The sequence below is a fragment of the Sesamum indicum genome, linkage group LG5 (genome assembly GCF_000512975.1).
Source record: "Sesamum indicum cultivar Zhongzhi No. 13 linkage group LG5, S_indicum_v1.0, whole genome shotgun sequence".
NCBI classification, from domain to species: Eukaryota; Viridiplantae; Streptophyta; class Magnoliopsida; order Lamiales; family Pedaliaceae; genus Sesamum; species Sesamum indicum.
In genome coordinates, this window is record NC_026149.1 from 2,958,805 (window position 1) to 2,981,197 (window position 22,393).

Genomic DNA, 22,393 nt, shown 5'->3' on the forward strand with positions numbered 1-22,393 from the left:
TGTAGGGACGGGCTCCACAAAGATTCACCACGTGCTTTGCCGAGCTATTCTCATGTCCCACCTTCTGTATTCACTTTCGTTTCCTGCATCATCAGCAGCTTCTCGTTGTGAAAGGTATCGGTCCCCATAGCCAGTTGTTCATGTTTTTAAATTGTTCCATCATCAGACTGATGGAACCAGCATATTTTATTCGAATTCTCTTCACACAAGGATAAAGTTATATTATTTAATGCTTGCATGATCAAAATCTGACAAAGAAAGTTTGACATATGATTCATGAACAACTATTAATTTTGTCATTTTTGTGCTTCTTCCTGTGACTTCCTTTACACCTCCTCCTCACCCCTCTGCTCACCGTAGCGTTGTTTAATATTTGGATGTGACATCATCTGCTTTATATAAGTTATCTGATGGTCAGTTATGAAATGTGTGATCGATTGAGTTGATTAATCCAGCTTATTGGATTAAAGATTACTTTTAGAGACACTTCACATGAACCTGTTGATGTATGGCCCTCCTTCAATCCTTGGAGTCAATCTTGTACCAACTTTTCTGTGATTAAGGATGATTAGTGGAACTAATCCTATGTTAATGATTGTAATTAGTCCACTCGACCCGCTATTAATCACTATTTCCATCATCCCACATTGGTTAGTGGATCGACTTTTCATTTGGTGCGTTGCTTAATTATCTGCTTTATCTCCATCGTGATTCCAGCCCGCAAGTCGAAACAGGAAAACAGCACAAATGGTCGAGTACTGCTTAATCAAGAAGTCTTACATTCGATTCTCACTATGATTAACAGTAACTCAGCCTTGCTTGAACACTAGGTGAAAGAGATCAAAGTACGATGATTCTTGTCTATGAATATGTTTTATGTACTTTACCAAACGATACGTTTTTACACGTTGACACCAAAATGCAATTCAGGTACGACATATTATGATGCGAATACCAAATATATGAATGATTGTTAGACGCATTTATACAAAACATCGAGTGTAGCATCGAGAAGTGCAGACATCATAGTAACTTGAAACTAAGAAAAAAACGGGAGGAGAAGAATCAAAGAGCACAACATAACGTGTTGTCAAAAACGTTTGAGAGTCAAAGGATGATGGAAAAAGAGGTGGTTGCTTTATATATGTTTTGATTGATTTGGGGGTGGCCGGCCAACCATGTCTCACGAGTGCCCATCGTATGTAGGACAACGTTTGCCCATCGTTAAGATTTTATGAAATTATACGTAGATTTTATATAGTTTTAAAAATTATATTTAGTTAATATTTATATTCATTTGATAAATTAATTGACCTATTACTGATTTTATAAGATAAATCTTTTCTAATCAAACTACTGTTACACATTTTTACAAAATAATGTACGTAAGAAGGTATAAATTATTTTGTAGTCTGACTGAACCCGAATCCCATTTGATATAATAATTGTTTGGCTAACATTTAAATTTTCCGGAAAAAGGAAATAAAAACATGGAAATGATTTGGATAAGGAAATCCGACCACTTGATTCATTAGTCAAGCTCTATATACCTAAAAAAAGATTAGTCAAATTTTATAGAATTTTCTTATATCAATGAAAAAAAAATTAATAAAAATTTATATTTATCATCTATTAACTTATTACTGGCTTTTACAAATCAAATAAATTTACTTCTCACATGCATTAGCATGTGTCGAAATAAGAGTAGTTTGACTAGAAAAAATTTATTTAACTTACAATAAATCAATCATGGATAAATATGAAATTTCGTTATGTTTTTTTTATTGATTTCAAAAAAAAATTGTAATTAATGTAAGGAGAAACTAAAACTAGCACAATTAATTTTTTTCCCCTTAAAAAGCATAATTTACTGCATCTATATTTTTCAATACAATAAAATAGTCAAATAAATAAAAGAAATAAAAATTACTATATATATAAATTAATATTATTTAATAGTGTAAGAAGAGCGACGTGTGTGGATAACAACAAGCAGGCAACGTGGCGAGTTTATCAGCAACGTCCAACTATTCACCCACCTCCCCACCCATGCAATCAATATAGACTTACCTGCAACATCCCTTTTGCAGGTCATTCATTATATATATATATATTAATTATTGTTGTACGTAATTTTTTAATATTTAAAAATTTGAGAAAATAAAGTAGTAAGGTGGAGAAAAAATATATAATTATAAAATAAAATTACTATTATGGGTAATTTTTTAAGAATACAATAAATAAAAAGATAAAAATAGATAAATAAAAAATCGGTACGATCAATAGATTTTCTTTTAGGATAGTATAGATGTTTAAATAAATTTACCAAAAATAAATTTTATTTAATAAAGTGAATAATTAATTAAAGTGTTCATTCATCATCAATACGTGGCTTCATCATTTACAAATATTATTTTTCTTCAACCTTAAGGAAGAACTATATATACATATCTATATATGTATGTATACACTAAATATGTATTTTAAGTGTAATCCCAATTTTTATATTGTTTGATCCCCTTTACCAAAAATTGCTTTTGGAATTAAATTTTTCCAAGAAAATCCCTCCTGAAATTATTTTTTATTTAATTATCACTATATTCGTTAAATTAATTCACTTGATATGAGGTTAATTTTAAAATTTAACTGTACTTTAGAGTTGTATAATTATTTTATTGAAATTATAAATTTAAACGCCATAATTATTTTTTTCTAAAATCAATTGTTCCAAAATTCATTATCTCATGTTATATTATGTGTGTAAAGAAATTAATTGTATCCTCAATTTGAGATTGGTATTCATTTTTTGAAAAATTGGCATTTATTATCTCGTAATTTAGGATCTTTACACTCTTGATTAATTGGTTATGAATTCTCATTTTTTAATTTTAAAAATAACAACATTTGATTTCATGACCCTTTTTTTTATTATATATTTAACGAAAAAAGCCGCATGATAATATATGTATAATGAAAAAATAAAAAAGTTGTTATTTTTCCTTTTTCAGTATATATAAAAAAACACAAAAATTACACGATTGATTAACGTGTATATGTATGTAAAAGTGAATACTAAATACATAATATTCGTACGATCTTATTATATTCAAATGAATACTTTAATCAGATTCGTATCGACTTTCATATAAATATATATATGCATATATATAGATGAGTGTACAATTCCTGGTCATACGTACTTAGGAAGGGACAAATTAAACATAGGTAACAACATTAATCAGTGACCGTACCTCAAATAATTAAAATCAATTATTCACAGACTATAGTAATTAATTAGCAAGTCGTGGGAGCATGATAACGTGTCCAACCACCTGTAGGTACAGTGTGTGGGCGAGTTTGTCCGATATTCTACACAGCGGTTGGTATATATAATGGGAAAGCATAATCGCACGTGTCTGAATCTGTACAAAAAACTTCAGTTCATTAAGGTAATAAGAATGACGTCTCTCTCCTCTGTTGTCTCTAATTAATCCTCTCTCTCATCCCACGCCTTATTCATGCTTTTTTTCTTCTTTCATTTTCTATCACTTAATTACTTCATATTTACATGTATATACTCTCTCTCACTAACTTTTATGTTGGTCTAACGCTGTCACCCTAAATCCACCCTTATCACTATTTTCTTTTATATTTAATACGTTGTTGGAAATCGGGGATCTATGTTGTCAGTGAAATTTAAATTCGTGAGTAGTTAGATTATTATTTATTAATTAATAAATTATATACGTACAACATAGGAGAAAATTTGACTTAAATTAAATTAGTCGATTTTGAATAAATTATTATATGGTAAATACAATATACTTGTCATCAAATTGCTTTACAACAAATATATTATATTTGTAATTTATTTGATTTGACCAAACTTATTTTGGATAAAAAATCTCCTACAACATGGATATATATAAATGTACATAGGTCTATATCCTCATGTGAACATATGTACTCTTTTCAATTAACTGAAAAAACAAAAACAATAGTTGATAAAGACTAGATTCCTTTTCTTTTCCTTTTGATTATATGTATTGTTATTACATATATATATATATATAGTCCCAGTGGTCTTCGTTTCCTTGTTCTTATATCCTTTGATTTTTTTGATTTCTTTCTTATCTTAATTATTTCATAATTTTTGTCCATGGAGTCTGCATCTTCTTGGCTTCATCAGTCTTTTCATGACTCCTGGATTATCGTCCTGTTTTTGCCTCTAATCATCATCAGCGTCTTGCACGTTCTCCACTTGTTGAGATTGAGGGTTTGGTGTACCTGCGACATCTGCCAATCATACATTGAATCCCGGTGGGCTGTCCAGTTCCCTAATCTTTGTGATTGGTACGCTCACCTTCTTCGAAATTCCCCCACTCGGACCATCCATATCCACGTTCTTAACAACACCATCACAGCCAATCCCGACAACGTTGAGTACATGCTGAAAACCAGGTTCGATAATTTCCCGAAAGGGAAGCCCTTTTCCGCAATCTTGGGTGATTTCTTGGGCCGGGGAATATTCAACGTTGATGGTGATTCCTGGAGATTTCAGCGGAAAATGGCTAGTCTTGAACTGGGTCGGGTCTCAATCGGGGCTTTTGCATTTGAAGTCGTCCATCAAGAAATCGATCGCAGGTTAATACCCCTGATGGAATCGGTTTCCGGGGGGGAAGAAGTTCTGGATTTACAAGATGTTTTTCGACGATTTTCCTTCGACTGTATTTGTAGATTTTCATTCGGGCTGGACCCCAAGTGTTTGGAACTGTCGCTGCCCCTATCTGAATTTGCAGTCTCATTCGATTTAGCGTCGAAGCTTTCGGCTGAGAGAGCCATGACGGCTTCCCCACTCGTTTGGAAGATCAAAAGACTGTTGAACATCGGCAGCGAGAGAAAAATCCGGCGGGCCATCAAGATTATCAACGTGTTAGCTCATGAGGTCATCAGGCAACGGCGAAAGTTCGGGTTTTCCGATCAGAAAGACCTTCTGTCGAGATTCATGAGCAGTATCAGTGACGATAAGTATCTCAGAGACATAGTCATAAGCTTCCTCCTGGCGGGCCGTGACACGGTGGCTTCCGCCCTGACAACTTTTTTCTGGCTGGTGTCGCGCCACCCGGAAGTGGAGGCCGCCATATTACACCAGGGCTCACCAGCCATGAACAAATGCGGGAGCTCCACTACTTGCATGCATCAGTCTACGAGAGCATGAGACTGTATCCACCGATCCAGTTCGATTCAAAATTTTGCTCGGAGGACGATGTTTTGCCCGACGGGAGTTTTGTGAAGAGGGGCACTAGAGTTACTTATCACCCCTACGCAATGGGAAGAATGGAAGAGATTTGGGGACCAGATTGCTCCGAGTTCAGGCCCGAAAGATGGCTGAGAGATGGCGTTTTCTGGCCCGAAAACCCTTTCAAATACCCGGTATTCCAGGCTGGGATTAGGGTCTGTTTGGGGAAAGAGATGGCGCTAGTGGAGCTGAAAAGTGTAGCAATCACACTGTTGAGACGATATCGTCTCGAATTAGCCCATCCCCAGCCCACTCCTCGCTTCTCACCCGGGCTGACCGCAACCTATGGCGACGGCTTACGGGCCCGGATTCATCCTCGACAAGTAATTGCATCATCGTATCAATTGGCAGAACAGGAAAAATGATTATATATTATACGGGCGGGGCTATCTAATCCTGGCATATCTATATGTATGTTCTTTTTACGGACGTGGAGGTCCTGTTGGGCTGCATATTGTATGTGCAGATATAGATAGAACACCATAATATGATGGATGTTGAACTATGAATGACTTTGACAATTATAATGGAAATTAATGTTATTACATAGACAGCTCCTAGACTATGTGATTGGTTGAAAGTTTAGTTCATATTATGTATGTTTGTACTTGGTTTGATTTGGTTAAGAGATAGTCGCCACAGGCGTGCGTCCGAATCTGTACCACCAAATTGGCATCGAAAACCCACTGTACTTTAAATTTTAGAATCCATTAAATGATTAATTTAAAGTTATTGATTATGTATTGACCATATTTTAGAATGTGTTTGGCTAACGTTATTAAAACATATTAATTGTAACATGTTTTCAGAGTTCATGAGATGTCTGATTTTATTTTAAAATAAGTTCATGAAAGATAAATAAAAATTATGGTTAGTAATCATACATTTATAATTAATTTAACGATCAATATTTGTTAATATATTATAAATAAATTAACAACTCATTAATTTTTTTGAATACCCCAGCTTTGATATTTTACTTTTTCACTATTTGATATTTTTCATTCTCACTACAGCTTAATTTTTTTTAAAACAAAAATACAACTTATTTTCAGTACAAAAATAAAAGCTATATTTGTATTAAAAAATCTGCACATAAAGTTATTCTAACTTATCATAAACACACAACAGGACAATATCTATAGTGGGCGCCGTATGTAGCTGCAAAGGCAAGGCCGCAATTAGCCCTTTTGATTTTATTTATTTATTTATTTTCTTTTTGCATCTTTCCTTTTTCTAATGTGTGTAATTGAATTCTTTTTTAATAATTAAAAGGAAAAGGAATTGAACGTTTAAACAATCAGCACAAACATTAATTTTGTAATTAGATATTCTACGACTCGACTTTAAGCCACGCTAATTAACCTTAAATTAATGGGATAATTACACTTTCCTTAATTTAGTGTAATTACATTTAGACCCTATGAGGTTTAAAAAATTACATATAATTTTCTGAGATTCACCTACCAAATGGGGTTCCTGCGTTAGTTGAAATTTATTGAATTTTTTGATATAAATAAAAAAAAATTGAATGAAAATTAATATTTACACTCGATTGATTTATTGCAGGGTTAATAATTTTTTTTAATTAAACTATCTTTATAATGACGAAAATATATATTCTCACATGCATTAATATGTAAATGGGATTTTTTAGTTGATTTTTGTTTTAATATCAACAAATTCGATATATATTAATTAACGAACGAATTTATTTGTTAAACGAAAATAAATTTCAGAGGACTATATATATTTAAACTACAGAACGTTCATATATAATTACATTAAACTTCGGGCGTAGGAGAGTGTAATTCTCCATAAATATTTTCATAATTTAATTATGTAATATAATAAATTATCAAATTATTTAAAAATATAATAAATTATGTCATCACTGTCCACGATGATACTAAGTGTACGTGTACTGTAACTCACGAAGTCTTTTGGGCAAGCACGCGTGTCGACCTTTAATTATGAACATGTGATTCACAATGTTTGTACGTAACCATCTTCAACTGCATATAACTAAAATCGTGTTTTACGAGGTAATTCTTATCTTTTTATCTTTTTCTTGGGATAATACACTTTTCTCTTTAAAGTTTGTTGTAATTATACATAGATTTTTTGTGATTTAAAAAATCACATTTAGCACCCTTAAAGTTTACTTCTAACTAACAAATAAATCATTTTGTTAATCAAAATTCATTGAATTTGCTGATATTAACAAAAAAAATAGAATGAACTCGATCTTTACCATCAATGGACTGATTACTGACTTATTGCAGGTCAAACAATTTTTTTTTTGAACTAGACTACTCTTATAAAGTTGACGATATATCTCCTCACATGTGTTAAATTGTGAAGACGTGCGAGGGTAATTTGATTATAAAAGTATTTATTAGACCTGTAATAAATTAGTAATAAATAATACAAAAAAAAAATTCTGAGTTTTTTGTTAATATTAGTAAATTCGGTAAATTTTAATTAATAGATGGATTTATTTGTTAGACAAAAGCAAAGTTTAAGATTGCTACATGTAATTTTTTAAACCATATGTAATACACGTATAATTATATCAAATCTCAATAAAGAAGAGTATAATTATTTTTTTTTCTTTCCAGTCTTTTGCAATGTGAATGTTTTCCGATTTTAGCAATATATGCATCTTGGAACTTGGAATCGGGCTGTAGTATGTCCCCAATCTTGATCTAAATATTCAGTGTGCCTTAAGAAATAAATTAAATTATTTGATATTCGATTAAAATTAATTGACAAAAATTATTTGAATTTGATTTATTAAATTTAACAAACTAAATATGAATAAAATTTTCCGTTCGACAAGCTTTTAAACTCAATTAATGTAGTGCAAACATAATAAAAATGTATTTGAAAGTATTAATTACACGAGCTCAATTCACGTTTGATCCACTTAATATTCATTCGTGATCATATTCATATCAAAATAAATTCAAATATAATTTTTCAAACTTGATAACAATTCAAACAATCTTGAAATACGTCGACCTCGATTTGAGTCATTTACAATGCTGATCGATCAATTCAGTGATATTATTCTTACCCACTTATTTTTATTTTATTTTTTATTTATATTTTTTGCATTTCCATGGTGATGGACGGAATAATTTTGATTTATTTAGGTAATTTTCTTTTTTATTCTTTTTTTTTTCAGATGCATGTTCTCATTCAAAACAATTGTTATATTTATTCGGATGTAATGGATAATATTTTTAATTATTCTATTCTTTTTTTAAGAAAAAAAAACACACTTTAATCTGTCTTATCTCAATTAGAATGTTTTATTCTAAAAATGATATGTTTTTTTTTATAATTTTAGTATCAAAAGTAGGTAGTGGAAGAAAAAATATAATATAATATGATTATAATATTAATAGAGAGAATACGCAGTTTGAGAAAGTAAAAATTTTATTCTAGAAGACAAGTTCTTTAATTTCTTGAGAATATTCCTAAAAAAAATTTAAAAATAAGAGAATATAATTAGGGAGAAAGAGAGTGATTTGTGCATGTGTTAAATTAATGCATCATATTTTAATTACTGTGTTAATTGGTGCAGTACACGTACTCATGTCGTGTATATTTTGTTGACTAACTCATCCAATAATCCACAAATCTCATGTTATTAAATCCTTATTCGTACATAATTATTATTTTTTTAAAAAAAAAGCAATGCTTCACAATATTTAATTAATAGTATTTTTTTTCCATTTCCTGTACCTTGAAAAGTAAAAGAAAATAAAAGAGCATTAGTCTTTCTCTCCCCAGCTTCTACTTTCACTTCCTCTTCTCTATTCGCTTCCCCTTTCTCATGCATGGAAGGAAATTCGAGAGAAGAAAGGAAAATAAATGCAAAACAAAGAAAGGAAAAAGGAAAAACAAATAATTTAAGCATCCAGGGGTGAGTGTCGGGTCGGACTAATCGGGTTCGAGTTAATCGGGCCGGGTAGTGTGATCCCAAACCCGAGTAGGAAGGGTACACGACTGTCGGGGTCGGGTAATTTCTGCAAATTAAATTTTTTTTATTATGAAGCAATGAAACTTTATTTACAAAATAAAGTACACTTGCAAAAAACCATAAAAGTCCATGAACCCAACTAAAAACATAACCAATACCCCAACACCTATAATTTATAAACTCATTTTAAATATATAATTTCATAAATAGCAAGTTAGCAACAATAAACTCAATTTTTATAGTAGCAAAATGCACAAACTCAAACATCTAGTTTTATGAAATAAACCTTCGGAATGTTGCCCTTTTTCTGATCGAGTACCCTATTGGGTTTTTCGGGTTGGATTCTAAAAATTCGAACCCAACTCGATTAAAAATAGATGGTTTCAAGTTATCCAAATCCGCCATAAAAATCCAAAAAATCGACACATTTCATCCATATCCGATCTGCTCATCCAATTAACCCAACCTGTTTGCCACCCCTACTTAAGATATTTTATTGTTCAAGATAATTAGAATTATAAATTATTCTTTGACAAACTTATCTGTTTTTTTTTTTTTTTGTTATTTTAGAGCTATATTATGAAAATATTTCCAATTTTTCTTTTACTTTATTTTTTAAAAAACTTATGATGGGTTATTACTTAAATTTATAACCATATGATTAATGTTTGGACTCTATCAAAATATATAATATTAAATATTTGTCCTCTCAAACAGTTTAAATTTTATAAATAATAAAATCGTTGAACATGGTATCAGAATTAAATCAAATAAGAGGTCATTTTTAAACATTTAAATAAGATAATCGTTTAACATTATACGCAATCTTAACATATAGTAAACATTAAGTATATATATCAAAAGTGTCAGTAAAAACTTCTAATTTTTTCTGTTTTGACATATTCTATATACGTCCATAATAATTATTAATAAAACGCAGATATTATTACATTGTTGGGTATAGAATTCTATATACATAATATTTTCCTACAGTAGTGTCCTCCATGCAGATACTATTACATTTTTCGGCATACAATTCTATATGTCTAATATTTTCCTACAGTAGTGTCCTCCATCCACACTGTAACAGCTGGATTTATTAACTTTGGTTAAGAAATATTATTTGATTTTGATTGGTGAAATAAATTTTATTGTACAACTTCTTATTAATTTCCTTAATAATTCAGGCAGATTTGGTAAAATATCAGGTTGCATGGATGTTCTAACGCATTAGATCAGGATTTCTTGTGGTCAATCTTCTTCCTTAGTGGGACGATCCACCTTCCATGCCTTCAAATTCTCACTTTTATTTTTACCTACCTATCAACCTAATGTGTATGTATATATAATGTGTTTTATCACTCCATTAAACTTCACTAACAACACACATTCAAGCACCCTAAAACACACACTGAATTTCACACAAAAAATTCGAGTTCCACCAATATGTTGTCAAAGAACCTAGTACTGTTTACGTTGTTCAGTCTATGTATTCTTGATTTTGACAGGCCCAGCTATGCGTCTGATGACGACGAGCGACAGGTCCTCTCCCCCAACTCTATTCATACACGTCGTGTATATAAAATTTATACGTGCAGATCATTGTACTTAATTAAGAATTGGTAGAGTTTTTGAACTCATGAGATTTTGTGCTGTGTTCGAACAGCCGTACATTGTTTACATGGGAGAACTGCCGGAGGACAGGATTTCGTTGATGGACGTACACCACAACCTTCTAGTACAGGCCATTGGAGAGTACTGACACCATCTATACTTCTCTATCTCTCTTACATGCCTGCCGCATTTCTTTTCTAAATTTTAGGATTAATTACAACGACCTCTCTGAAGTAATTACACCGGCTACTATGGAAACAGTACATTAACATCCCATTATAGTCTAAGCAGCATGCAATTTCATTGAACGGGACGTCGGGACATACAATCAAAATTTGTAATAGATCATTTTAATTCAACTTGTAACCAAGACATAGATTGTAATAATTAACAACCATACTCAAGTACTCTTACAAGAATATACAATGGCGAAATTTTCAGTGGAACAATAGCTAGGAACTCCAAGATACATAGCTACGGGCGGAGTTTCAATGGTTTCGCGGCAAGGCTATTGCCCCATGAAGCAAGACGACTATCTCGTACGTGGTTATGCATGATAGACATTTATGATTTTATTCAGACCTTTAATTTCCATGTAACTTTAATTTGGGCAATGCTATTTTTTCAGAGAAAGAAGGCATTGTCTCAGTGTTTCGTAGCAGAACACAGAACCTTCTGACAACAAGATCATGGGATTTTCTTGGAATGTCGGAGAAATTGAAGAGAAATCAACAGGCTGAGAGCAACATCATAGTAGCTCTCCTTGATACAGGTAACAAGAAAACTTAATGCCATTTACTTGTCGTGTGATTTATGTACAATTAGAAAGAATTTCTCTAATTGGACTGGTTTGACCGTTGATTTAACAATCCATGTGGATACATATTCACGTGAACGGCAGCAAGTAAATTTGATGATACTCATTTTCTTGACCCATTGATGTTGCTGATGTGGCATGCAGGAGTATGGGTAGAATCCCCCAGTTTTAATGATGTGGGGTTCGGACCTCCCCCTCTCAAATGGAAGGGCAAATGTGAAGAAGGTGGAAATTTCACTGGTTGCAACAAGTAAGTTTAACACAGTTCCTTAATTATGAGTAATTTATGAAAATTAGCTCTATAATTTTCAATAATTAATACACAGACAACATTTTTAAGATTCTTTTATTACATTAATAGGTTTTCACTGTAGACGAAAATATGCTTGATGGGATTTCATGTCAGTATAACAAATTTAGTGTTGTTTATGCAATTAATTCAAATAATAAGGACGACTTTTGCAATTTAGCATAACGAAGGGGCATGACGTAATTATTTTTATTTATATTTAACATCAGTGATAAGAGGTGTTAATGTAATTATTCTAATTAATGGGGTGATATTTGTAATTAAACTATAACTATGGGGAATAAACATAATTATACTGCAATTTATATATAGGGTAAATTGTATTGATACCTCAAGATTATCCTATGACACAAAAAAACACCTTGTCTTTTATTAAGTTACGGTTATACCCTCCATTTAAAGTCAAAGCTTATATAAATACTTTCTAAAAAAATATTATACTAGCACTTTTTAAGGGGTATAGCTGTAATTTTACAAAAAGTCGGGGGTCTATATAATTTAACCTTACATACATGCTCTGATGCTTGTCCAACATTGACAGCAAGGTCATTGGCGCACAATACTTCAATCTCGCACACAGCGTACAACCCTACGAGACTACTCCGGTGGACACCGATGGGCACGGAACACACACCGCCTCCACGGCCGCCGGCGTGTTTGTAGAAAGGGCAAGTTTATACGGCATTGCAGAAGGAACAGCACGCGGTGGGGTGCCATCAGCACGCATAGCAAGTTACAAAGTGTGTTGGCCAAGTGGCTGCGAGGATGTAGACATTTTAGCTGCATTCGACGCAGCCATTGCTGATGGAGTGGATATCATATCAGTATCCATTGGCGGAGCATCCAGGAGTTTCACTAAGGATCCTATAGCCATCGGATCGTTCCACGCCTCCAGGAAGGGGATCCTCACCGTTTGTGCAGCCGGGAATGAAGGACCATATGAAGCCACGGTCCAGAACGCTGCACCGTGGATCATGACAGTAGCAGCTAGCACCATAGACAGGCAGTTTCATGCTGATGTTAAGTTGGGCAATGGAGAGAAGATTTCTGTATGTTTACTCTCTTTCCGGTCTTTTCTCAGTTCTGGTCTCTGTGCAAGGTTCTTGAATATACTGTTTTCATTGGTTTTTGGCAGGGGATTGCAGTCAATACATTTGCTCCAGAAAAGGGGTTCTACCCTTTGACAAATGGAGCTCAATCGAAAAATTTCAGTGGAGATTTATATGGGAATGCCAGGTACCTGAATAGCTGCTAATCTTGGTATGAGGATTAGAGTATTTGTCTGTTTCAGCTTCTGTCTGAAATGATATATTCATGTTGTGCAAGAACTCCCTAAACAAATCTTTGAGGATAGCAAGATTTGTCTAATGTGGGCATGATATTACTTCATTGTTAGTACTGAGTTCATGGCTATGTGACAGTGCCTGTGATTACGGCTCGCTGAGAACGGACAAGGTGAAAGGTAAAATCGTGTATTGCCAGGGAGCAGGCGGTGATACTGTCGTTCAAAACCTGGGTGGAGCCGGCACCATCATGTCCAGCAACGATGATTTGGATACCGCGTTCGCCACGATTGGAATTGGAACCTATATCAGTGTTGAGGATGGTCAGAGGATCGATAAGTACATAAATTCCACTAGGTAAGTTCTGATCTATAAACAAATGTGGTACTTTTCCTACACTAAGCTTACATTTAATCTTAAAAATGTTGTTCTGTTATAGATCAGCTCGAGCTGTTGTATACAAAACAAGAACTGTGGAAGCTCCAGCCCCTGCCGTAGCTTCGTTTTCATCTAGAGGACCTTCTAGATTAAGTCCTAACATTCTCAAGGTGACAAGATTCTCTCACTGCTTCTGTATAACACACATCTTTCTGGCTCCCTCTCCATTCTAAGCCTGAAATCTACAGCCTGACATTTCTGCGCCTGGGGTTAACATATTGGCTGCTTACTCAAAATTCACCACAGTTACCGGAGAAGAAGGCGACAAACGAGTGGTGAAATTCAACGTAGAATCTGGAACTTCAATGGCATGCCCTCATGTTGCAGGGGCTGCTGCCTATATCAAATCCTTCCATCCGAGATGGTCACCTGCTGCGATCAAGTCTGCTCTAATGACCACTTGTATGCTTCTGTCTTTTCCTATACTAATACGCTCTAGTGTGGACAAAGTGATTGATGTCGATAACTTTCTTGCAGCAAAACCGATGAAGATAAAGCCGTTGGAGGCTGAATTAGCCTCTGGCTCAGGAGAAATCAACCCGAGAGCAGCAGTGCATCCTGGCCTGGTTTATGACATCGGCACAAAATCCTACGTTAGTTTTCTCTGCAAACAGGGCTACGAAAGCAAAGATGTTGCTCTCATAACAGGCAAAAACTACAATTGCTCAAACATTACACAAGCAATAGGAGCGGATGGACTCAACTATCCTTCAATACATCTCAAAGTCGATAACACTGATTCTGTCATATCAGCTGTGTTTTATCGTACTGTAACAAACGTTGGAATCGGTAGATCAACGTATGTGGTTGATATTGAGCCCCCGGAGGGTCTTTCAGTCGAAGTCACTCCCAACATCTTGAGATTTTTCCGGCTTCACCAGAAGAAGTCGTTTAAAGTGATGTTGAAAGGCAAAAGCATCCAGAAGAATATGTGGTACCTCTCCGGATCACTATCCTGGAGCGACTCCAAGCATCATGTTAGAAGTCCTATTCTTGTCTCCCTTCCAACAGATTATTAGTGTATTCTTACACCTTCACTTTTGTGGCAATTCCATTGCTGTAAAGCATCATCTGTATGATGAAAAGGGTGTTTATTCTCACTTGATTGTGTCATCCTACGCCTACAACATACTTAGTGCAATGCCAAGCCAATTTCTCATGCCCATATATACAAAAAATGAGCTAATCAAGATTAAGGATGGCAACCGAACGAATTTGCCAAACCCCCGATCCACCCCACCAAGAAATCCTGAACCTGGATTTCGGACCTGTTGGGATGAGCCCGATCGACCTGGTTCAATGTTTTTAAAATGTTCATATAAATTTTTTTTTTTTTCAAAATAATACTACCGTAACTTGAAGCAATAATATTATTGAAAAACTAATATTTTTTTGGTAGATTTAATGGCGAGTGTTTTAGGGATTAAAATATTAAAAAAAATTAGAATACGTGTTACTTATATAAACATTAAAAATATTTATAAATTATTTATATTATTATTTTAATTTATAGAAAATATTATATTTATGTACTACATATAAATATAAATAAATTATATATGTTTTTTTATTTATATATAAATATATTTTATGTGAGTATATATAAAATATACAAAAATAAAATAATTGGGGCGGATTCGAAAGATATCCGCATCCAAACCAGTAAAACAAAATCTGCTCCAAGACCCTTTTGAAGTTTTAACCCGCCTTAATTGGGGGGTTCTGGGCAGATGTTTGGGTCCAACTCGGACCCATTCTGTCAAGATGTCTACAGCCCACAATAGAAATATGGTGATCGAATAAACTTACTTAAAAACAAAAGAAGCAAAGAAAAGAACGTAATTTGCATAAAATAATATAAATCAGCACATTTTCAATAGTCCAGAAAAGCATATCTTTGAGCACGACTGATTCGGCTAATAAAAAAATGGCCATTTTATAAAAAGAATTCTTAACAAATTTAATCATTAACATAATTTGATGTTCGGAATTTCTTTCTTTGGATTTTTATTGTTACATACTTTATTTATTCAAGTTTATGTTAAAATGCATCTATGTTTTATTTATGGAACAAGGATATTTTTAATTCTTTTTGAAAAAAGTGCTTATCCTAATTAGATTTGATCGAAGCAAACTAATTATAGAACAAACACATCCTATTTTTAAAGAGAAAATCTTCACGATAAATTAAGTTTGATCGAACAAAATCAATCACAGAACAAACATGATACGATTGCGATGCAATCAATCACTTTCCCTATATTGTACACCAATTACACAACAAGTATTTTATACTTATCCTATAATTAATTCAAATTTGAGCAAACCTGTTAGAATTTCGTATTTTGGTTAAAATTTCAAAGTTAGAAGCTTATAAAATTTTAAATGTAGAAAAGGGTCTTCAATACCATCTCCATAGACCATATACTAAGATGCCACTCCATAGTAGAAGGGGTTACAAGTTAAGATATTACATTAAGCATGCCGCTTAACTGGGCAACCTGCATTAATACAGAACTTGGGAGTCTCCCTCTTTCCCAAAGAACTTCCAGAGCAGTCGTTCAGACAAAACAGGCCTACGGAAAGAGTAAGCTCCAAGATTATGCTGATTTCCAACTATGCATATGTTACAGAGATTGAGTTGCTACCATCTTCAGTATTTACAGAGCAGAACAGAACAGCTTCAAGATAATTAACATTCCAATAGAGTCATTTCTTGCACAGAATCCACTCTGATCCTTGAGCTTTTTAACCATTTTTTGCTAGAACTCTTTTAAGTATTCCCATCATATTTTTCCTTCTCAAGCAAAAAGTTTCAACGACCTTTCCTCTGCGATTCCACCTTAACCAGAGACCGAAAGATTCTTGCTATGTATATGAACAAGTTGGGAGCGGTTGTTCTTTAGTTTCATCAATTCCTTCCTCTTCCGCCTTGCCGTAGTTGCTGCAAACACGTTCTCCGGATCTTCATTGCGGCGGATAATTGGCTCTTGATTCTTCTTGGCTAGTCCACGTGATGTATGCCCAGGGGCAGAAACAGCAGTGAAATTGCAAGTTTCATCCGCCAGAGATGTGAATCCAGCTGCACAGACGTTTTCCACAGGCATAGCTCTTGCAGAACTGGAAGCCTCCATCATCATGTTTAGGTTTGATATTAACTGATGCTCATCTTTCACGAACAGACTGTCCGAGGATGATGAAAAACTGCATTGACGAGTTGATGAAGTCTCATTTTGTCTCTTATTAGTATCACAATGAGAGTGAATTGTATTGCTACCACTGAGAAAGGGAAGTAGCCAGGGTACTGCTAATACAAACAAGGGATGTCCTAGTTTCGTATACAGTTCTTGTCCTTGATTTAAAGAGGGCATATCTATGCGGTGCATAGCTGAACTTATGATGTCAGAACGCGACGCACATTGCAAGTGACAACCATTTGAAGATGCAAAAATCGAGGGCCAGAGGAAAGGCGATATAGAAGGCTGGTAATATAAAAGAATAGGAGCACCCGTAGTAGCAGAACTAGGTATCTCTTCCGCAGATGGATTAGGAGCTTCTTGCATTTCTCTTTGTTCAGCCTTCTTTATATTAGCCAACTAGCGATGCACAGGAACAAGGGAGTGAGAAATATGTTTTCAAGAACAAAATAGCTAACTGCTGAAGGGGTGTCTTACCTGCAGCTTGAGAAATTCATTTCTACCTTTCAAAGAAGTGTACTCCTTCACTGCCAGCTCCTTTTCCTTCTCACAAGAGTATGCATTCAAAGAAAAAGCATCTTTAGTAATCTTCTATATAAACAAGAAATAGATAAGGTACGCGCAATTTGACAAGCCATTTTGACTCAATTGCCAGCCAAGGTTAAAGCTGCAAACAAAAGTAGGAAAGGAAAGTTAGTGTACCTTCTTCAAATTCTTGTTCTCCTCAGACAGATCAGCTGCTTGCTTGATCAACTCAAGGTGCATAGCCTGATGCAGAAGTGAAAAGGAAAACTATAATTACACAGAGAATCATAACCAAAAATATTAGATGATACTGAATTCCACAGGATAGCAGAAAAACAGTTATGTCCTTAGCCTTCTTTCCTAGCAGTCAGAACCTATGATTGGATTTTATGACGAGACACTTTGTAGAGTAATAGTACGAAAATAAGATACAGTAGCTTTCCATGTAAGACAAAAGCAAATGTAGAAAGCGAGAACGGAAGTAAATGTGGTCCACCTAAAAAATGAAAAGCTTCTTACCAAACAATAACTGCAAGTACGATACATAGAGAAAGGAAAAAAACAAAAACAGAAATGCGAGGAAGTAGGATCGTTAAAAAGTGAATTGATGGCAGACAGGCACCTGTCTGCGACGAATTGTCTGTCTGGCAGATTCTCTATTTGCTAAGATTCGGCGAAGCCTTCGAGCTTCCCTCTCAGCCTGAGTGGAAGAGAACTAAGACAAAAAGAGCACATTCTGATAATTCAAGAAGACATCCAATTTCCATGTACCTCCGTCAAATTTTGCCTTGACCTGTTGGCAGAATTTGATTGATAACTTTTAGTAGTGCATTCCACAATTCTAACAGTTTCCTCAGCCCTTAAAGCACTTCTAACCATGTTATTTGTATTTCCCCAACACTCTTGGACTGCTATTGCTTGATCCTGATATAAACAAAGATATTTTCCAAGTCCAGCAAAGAGAAAAGAGTAACTTGTTAACAAAGTTGCATACGTGACATTTTCCAGGATGCGTTTATTATAAGAATTGCTCAAGGCCATTGACCAGAAGCTGCCAAGTAGTCCAAATGCTGGATTCAAGGTCTCCCCATGAAGAATACAAAAAAACTTTGTTCACTAAAACCTTACATCATATCCTATTTAAAAAAAATCAAGAACTAGCTCCTACATTTTTGAGCATTTAGAATATAAATTTCACATGAATTGCTCAAAATCCAGTTGAAAATTATGAGATTAAGGATTCCAATATGTAGTCCCTAGTTCGGGAGCCAAAACATTTTGTGATAGACCAAGGAGGCCTTGCTCTAGTTTCAAGATTGATGCCTTGCAATTAAAAAATTGCCTCTCCAAGTCCCAAATTTCTTAGTAATTAGTTGTTATTTGTTGTTTCTTGTTATTTGCTTCCTTTGGTTCTGCAATGTGATTTAAAATTGTTTATGTACTTTATCAACTTTCGATTGAGATGTACCAGATGATGTAGTCAGCAATCTTGATGCATGTAATAATAGACCATTTCCATAAAAAACAATTGCCCAGAGATAAATTCCTTATCAAACTGTAAGCACCAAAAAGAAAGAAGAAAGAAAACCTTAAAACTAGAGGATCGGTGTAGTAAGAATTTGAGACACCACCATAATTGAGATCTTATACCTTGCACCATGGAATTGATAATTGGGCAAAATCTTTCAACCTATTCAGGAACTTCCCTGGCTAGAGCTTCCTCTCCTTTTTTACATCAAGATTTACATTTTTCAATTTGAGAAGCAAATATCAGAACATGGAGCGAAGAAGAGAGAAGCCTAGCCAGTATAACTCTGGTCTTTCCAGAAGTGGGACTAATCAAACTGTCAACATAAGTCTGCCCATAAAGGCTTTCAACAGCCAAGAATAAGGAGAAAGGCACAAGAGAAGGCAAAACAGAAGACTATTCCTATAGTTCTCGTCCTTATTTCTTTTACCAATTTGTTATCCATTCCCAGAAGCTAAGTAAATATTTTTCCTTGCTTTTGGATGTTCTTTTTGGCTTCAAAATAAACTATCGTGCTCCACCTTCTTGCAATTTTCTTTACGTTCTTTCGGGTAGATTTCTATTATTGTGGGAAAAGTCAATGCCTAATACGTTAGAGAAGACAAACACCACACAGTTTCCACTGTCTTTCCTTTGATTTTCATTGAAGAGAAGGATCAAACACTTGGCTGCCAATCTTCAAGCTCGGCGATGCAACAAAATTCAAGCAGAACCCACACATGGTATAGTAATTACATGTATAGCCCACCTCTCTTCTGTGAAAAATAGTATCAATTTCTGCTTCTCCATCCTTCTAGTTCTTTTCTCTTTATTACCTTATTGCATTGACATAAGAAAAACAAACATGAAAATGACAAACTCCAACGCACCCAAGACCACGGTGTTTGGACAATCTACGCAAGTAGGAAAACAGAAAGTAAATTAGAAAAACCTGAGAGGTATGGGGAGCAGAAGGGAACATGGCTCCCTGCTGACTGGAGCAATGAAGCTCGGCGGAAACCGAGGCATTAGAGCAGCAGGCCAGTGCTGCCAGAGCTTCGGCAGCCTCCCGCTCACAGGTCACCATGTGATCATCTTCCTCCTCCGCCGCCTGGCAAAGAACCCTGGTACTTGTTATCATCAAGATTCCAACACCTGAACTGTTGTTCCCTGGGATTTAATTTAAGCACAAACGTGAAAGGAGTGAAGTTGGGAGAAAGAAGCATAATGCAGTATGGGGCACAGGTCCCGGCGTAGGTGCCAAAGCAGGGCAAGTGTTATGCCAGTTGAGGGCGAAAATCTTCGGTGTCAGCACCATCCCATGCCTCCCACCTGCCACGTCTCACTTTTACCTTCTCTTTAATTTTTTCGTGGGGAATTGCCAACTCTTTCATTCACGATGCAACATTTTTAAATTAATTTCTTTTATTATATTATAAAATTAAAATAAAAAATGCAGTCCAAGACGCCGTACAAGCCAATCAAGGTTTCATTCTTGTGGAAACACTCCACCCCTACCCCACATCTAATACTCATCTAACTATGTTAATTCATCTCAGTCTAAATTATAATTTATTTTTTCATAGGATTTGGACAAGAAATACTTATGTTAGCTAAAAATATTATATAAATTTTTAATTTTATTTATTATTTAATAATTTTATACTTATAAAAAAAATATATAATGCTATTAACCTCATTCCATATATATATTACAATACAAATATATATATATAAATATTAATGAGGGAGAAAATTAAAAATTATGTATTTTGCTTTGCTTTTGTCAGTATTTTTTATCCAAATCCTAATGAAAGAGGGTCAAGTATAAATTGAAAATTTTTGGATGGGGTGTAAGTATAATTACAAATTCTTTTTGGGTGAAAATATACTTTATTATTTTCAGAGGGGGTCTAAATATAATTAACCTAATTATGAATACATTTTCATTGTTTGAAAATAACAAAATATTTCTCTCAAATAAAAAAAATTATTATATAACCCCTAAATAGTGAAATGAACATTACAACTTTAGTATTGTTAATTTTTTAAAAAAATATAAAAAAAATTTGAAGGTGGATAAAGTAAATAATCTGTAAAGAATATTAGTCTGTAAAAATTATAAAAATATATATGTAATTATAATTTATAATACAAAATGATATTTTGGTCATTTCATCATAAAAATTGAATAAAAAACTAACGGAATAAACTTGACTGCAAAATCAGAGAGAATTTGTAGTTTGCCAAAGATTAAGGAGATATTTATAATTATCCGATAATTGTAATTTAACCTTCATCTTTATTCTCCACATTCTGACCTACATGCACAAACACTAGACCACTGCTCAAACTCCACTCTCCATTCAGAAAGCCGAAAACCCGTATTCAAAGATTGCTATACTTGATCATGTCAACTAGTGATCATCAGGATTTCACCTCCCACATAGTTTATAGTAGAAATTGAGGCCTACATTTCTACTCCCTGAAAGCAATTTTCTACATAAATACTCTCAACTACTTGGATTCAGTTCCTAGAAAGCATTTGGAGAGCTTTGAAACTCAGGAAGTTGTGAGGCCTTCGTTGCTGAGATGTGATGGAGAAGCAGGAGAATCGAGAGTAGTGATTGGCCTGGGGGTTGACACCGGAGCACATGCTCGTGGAGAGACGTTCGTGAATTCCAATGCTTGCAACCTCAACTCTACAGGGTAGTCAGCAACACAGCCGATTCTGGGGCCAGCTCCAGTAGACCATTTGATGGAGAGTTTATGGCCTAATTGATATGATTTTGCAGCCTTCTTGGAGTTGATCCTTTGCAGTATTACTGTCTTCGGGACATCTGCTCTGGGACTCTGAAGACCACCAGAGAGTGTCCTTTTGTACTCGGTTATAGTTTTCGGTTGAGAAGTTTCAGGTTTCTCTGAAGACGGTTCTTCCTTTTCACTGGGAAGATCGCATGGTGAAGAATCTGATGCTGGCGGAACTTCAGACATAGATCCATCCTCAGCCAATTTTCCACTTTCATTGGCATCATAGTCTTCATTTACCTTTTGTATCTGATAAAATATGAACAATAGTATTAAAGAGGAAAACTACATCGTAACAGCGGATGGAACATCTTTAGATCATGTTAAACTTGGACGGTTGGACCTACTCAAAGTACATGTGCGACAAGTTTACAATTTGCTCGTCAGCTTCTTTAAATGGCAGGCAATATTGAGTTTCATTTCTTAGTTCATGCGTTACACAAACAAAAGCCATAATTATGTGCGGTTAAGAGAGAGAGTGGGAAGGAAAGAAATTACCTACACAATAATACAGAATGTTTGTATATCAGAAGCAGAATCAGGCATTTCCATATAATCTTTTCAAGAAAACCGGGAGTGTATAGCCCCCACCACCCATAAATCC

At 34.4% G+C, this 22,393-nt stretch overlaps 4 protein-coding genes across 8 annotated transcripts in view; 2 read left to right on the top strand and 2 right to left on the bottom strand.

The window, feature by feature from the left end:
* Window positions 4,087-5,848, top strand: LOC105161816 (cytochrome P450 94C1). The gene is given in 2 exon segments (XM_011079629.2): window positions 4,087-5,150; window positions 5,153-5,848. Coding segments are annotated over 2 exon segments (1,503 nt in total). The 5' UTR covers window positions 4,087-4,159; the 3' UTR covers window positions 5,665-5,848.
* On the top strand, window positions 10,680-14,942 carry LOC105161770 (subtilisin-like protease SBT4.15). The gene is made up of 11 exons (XM_011079578.2): window positions 10,680-10,832; window positions 10,957-11,045; window positions 11,346-11,443; window positions 11,533-11,676; window positions 11,866-11,971; window positions 12,573-13,080; window positions 13,167-13,267; window positions 13,453-13,671; window positions 13,754-13,862; window positions 13,941-14,154; window positions 14,230-14,942. The coding sequence occupies exons 1-11, from the start codon at window positions 10,737-10,739 to the stop codon at window positions 14,769-14,771; spliced, it is 2,226 nt and encodes a 741-aa protein (XP_011077880.1). The 5' UTR covers window positions 10,680-10,736; the 3' UTR covers window positions 14,772-14,942.
* LOC105161771 (basic leucine zipper 63) lies at window positions 16,151-20,371 on the bottom strand. 5 transcript variants are annotated; one of them, XM_011079580.2, is made up of 7 exons: window positions 19,934-20,075; window positions 19,125-19,817; window positions 18,246-18,398; window positions 18,097-18,174; window positions 17,652-17,717; window positions 17,427-17,492; window positions 16,151-17,348 (listed from the first exon to the last, which is right to left on the bottom strand). In XM_011079580.2, the coding sequence occupies exons 3-7, from the start codon at window positions 18,351-18,353 to the stop codon at window positions 16,596-16,598; spliced, it is 1,071 nt and encodes a 356-aa protein (XP_011077882.1). In that variant the 5' UTR covers window positions 18,354-18,398; window positions 19,125-19,817; window positions 19,934-20,075; the 3' UTR covers window positions 16,151-16,595. The 5 variants fall into 5 exon arrangements, with proteins under 5 accessions (XP_011077882.1, XP_020549303.1, XP_011077881.1 ...); XM_020693644.1 differs by having other exon boundaries at window positions 19,063-19,817; XM_011079579.2 differs by lacking the exon at window positions 19,125-19,817 and having other exon boundaries at window positions 19,934-20,371.
* LOC105161772 (IQ domain-containing protein IQM3) overlaps window positions 21,225-22,393 on the bottom strand; it is a 3,840-nt gene continuing 2,671 nt past the window's right edge. Inside the window, exon 9 of the mRNA XM_011079584.2 lies at window positions 21,225-22,038. Within this exon, the coding sequence (XP_011077886.1) occupies window positions 21,544-22,038 (495 nt within the window). The 3' untranslated portion in view covers window positions 21,225-21,543. The remainder of the gene's footprint in view (window positions 22,039-22,393) is intronic.

Bases quoted from the DNA above. Each gene is read 5' to 3' on its own strand.
- LOC105161771 (XM_011079579.2), bottom strand. From the start codon at position 20,122: ATGATAACAAGTACCAGGGTTCTTTGCCAGGCGGCGGAGGAGGAAGAT. The intron at 18,175-18,245 runs GTACATGGAAAT...TCTTCCACTCAG, and splicing joins CAAGGCAAAATTTGACGGAG to GCTGAGAGGGAAGCTCGAAG. The intron at 17,493-17,651 runs GTACACTAACTT...TCTTGTGAGAAG, and splicing joins AGAACAAGAATTTGAAGAAG to GAAAAGGAGCTGGCAGTGAA.
- LOC105161770 (XM_011079578.2), top strand. From the start codon at position 10,737: ATGTTGTCAAAGAACCTAGTACTGTTTACGTTGTTCAGTCTATGTATT. The intron at 10,833-10,956 runs GTCCTCTCCCCC...GTGTTCGAACAG, and splicing joins CTGATGACGACGAGCGACAG to CCGTACATTGTTTACATGGG. The intron at 11,444-11,532 runs GTACGTGGTTAT...CTATTTTTTCAG, and splicing joins TGAAGCAAGACGACTATCTC to AGAAAGAAGGCATTGTCTCA.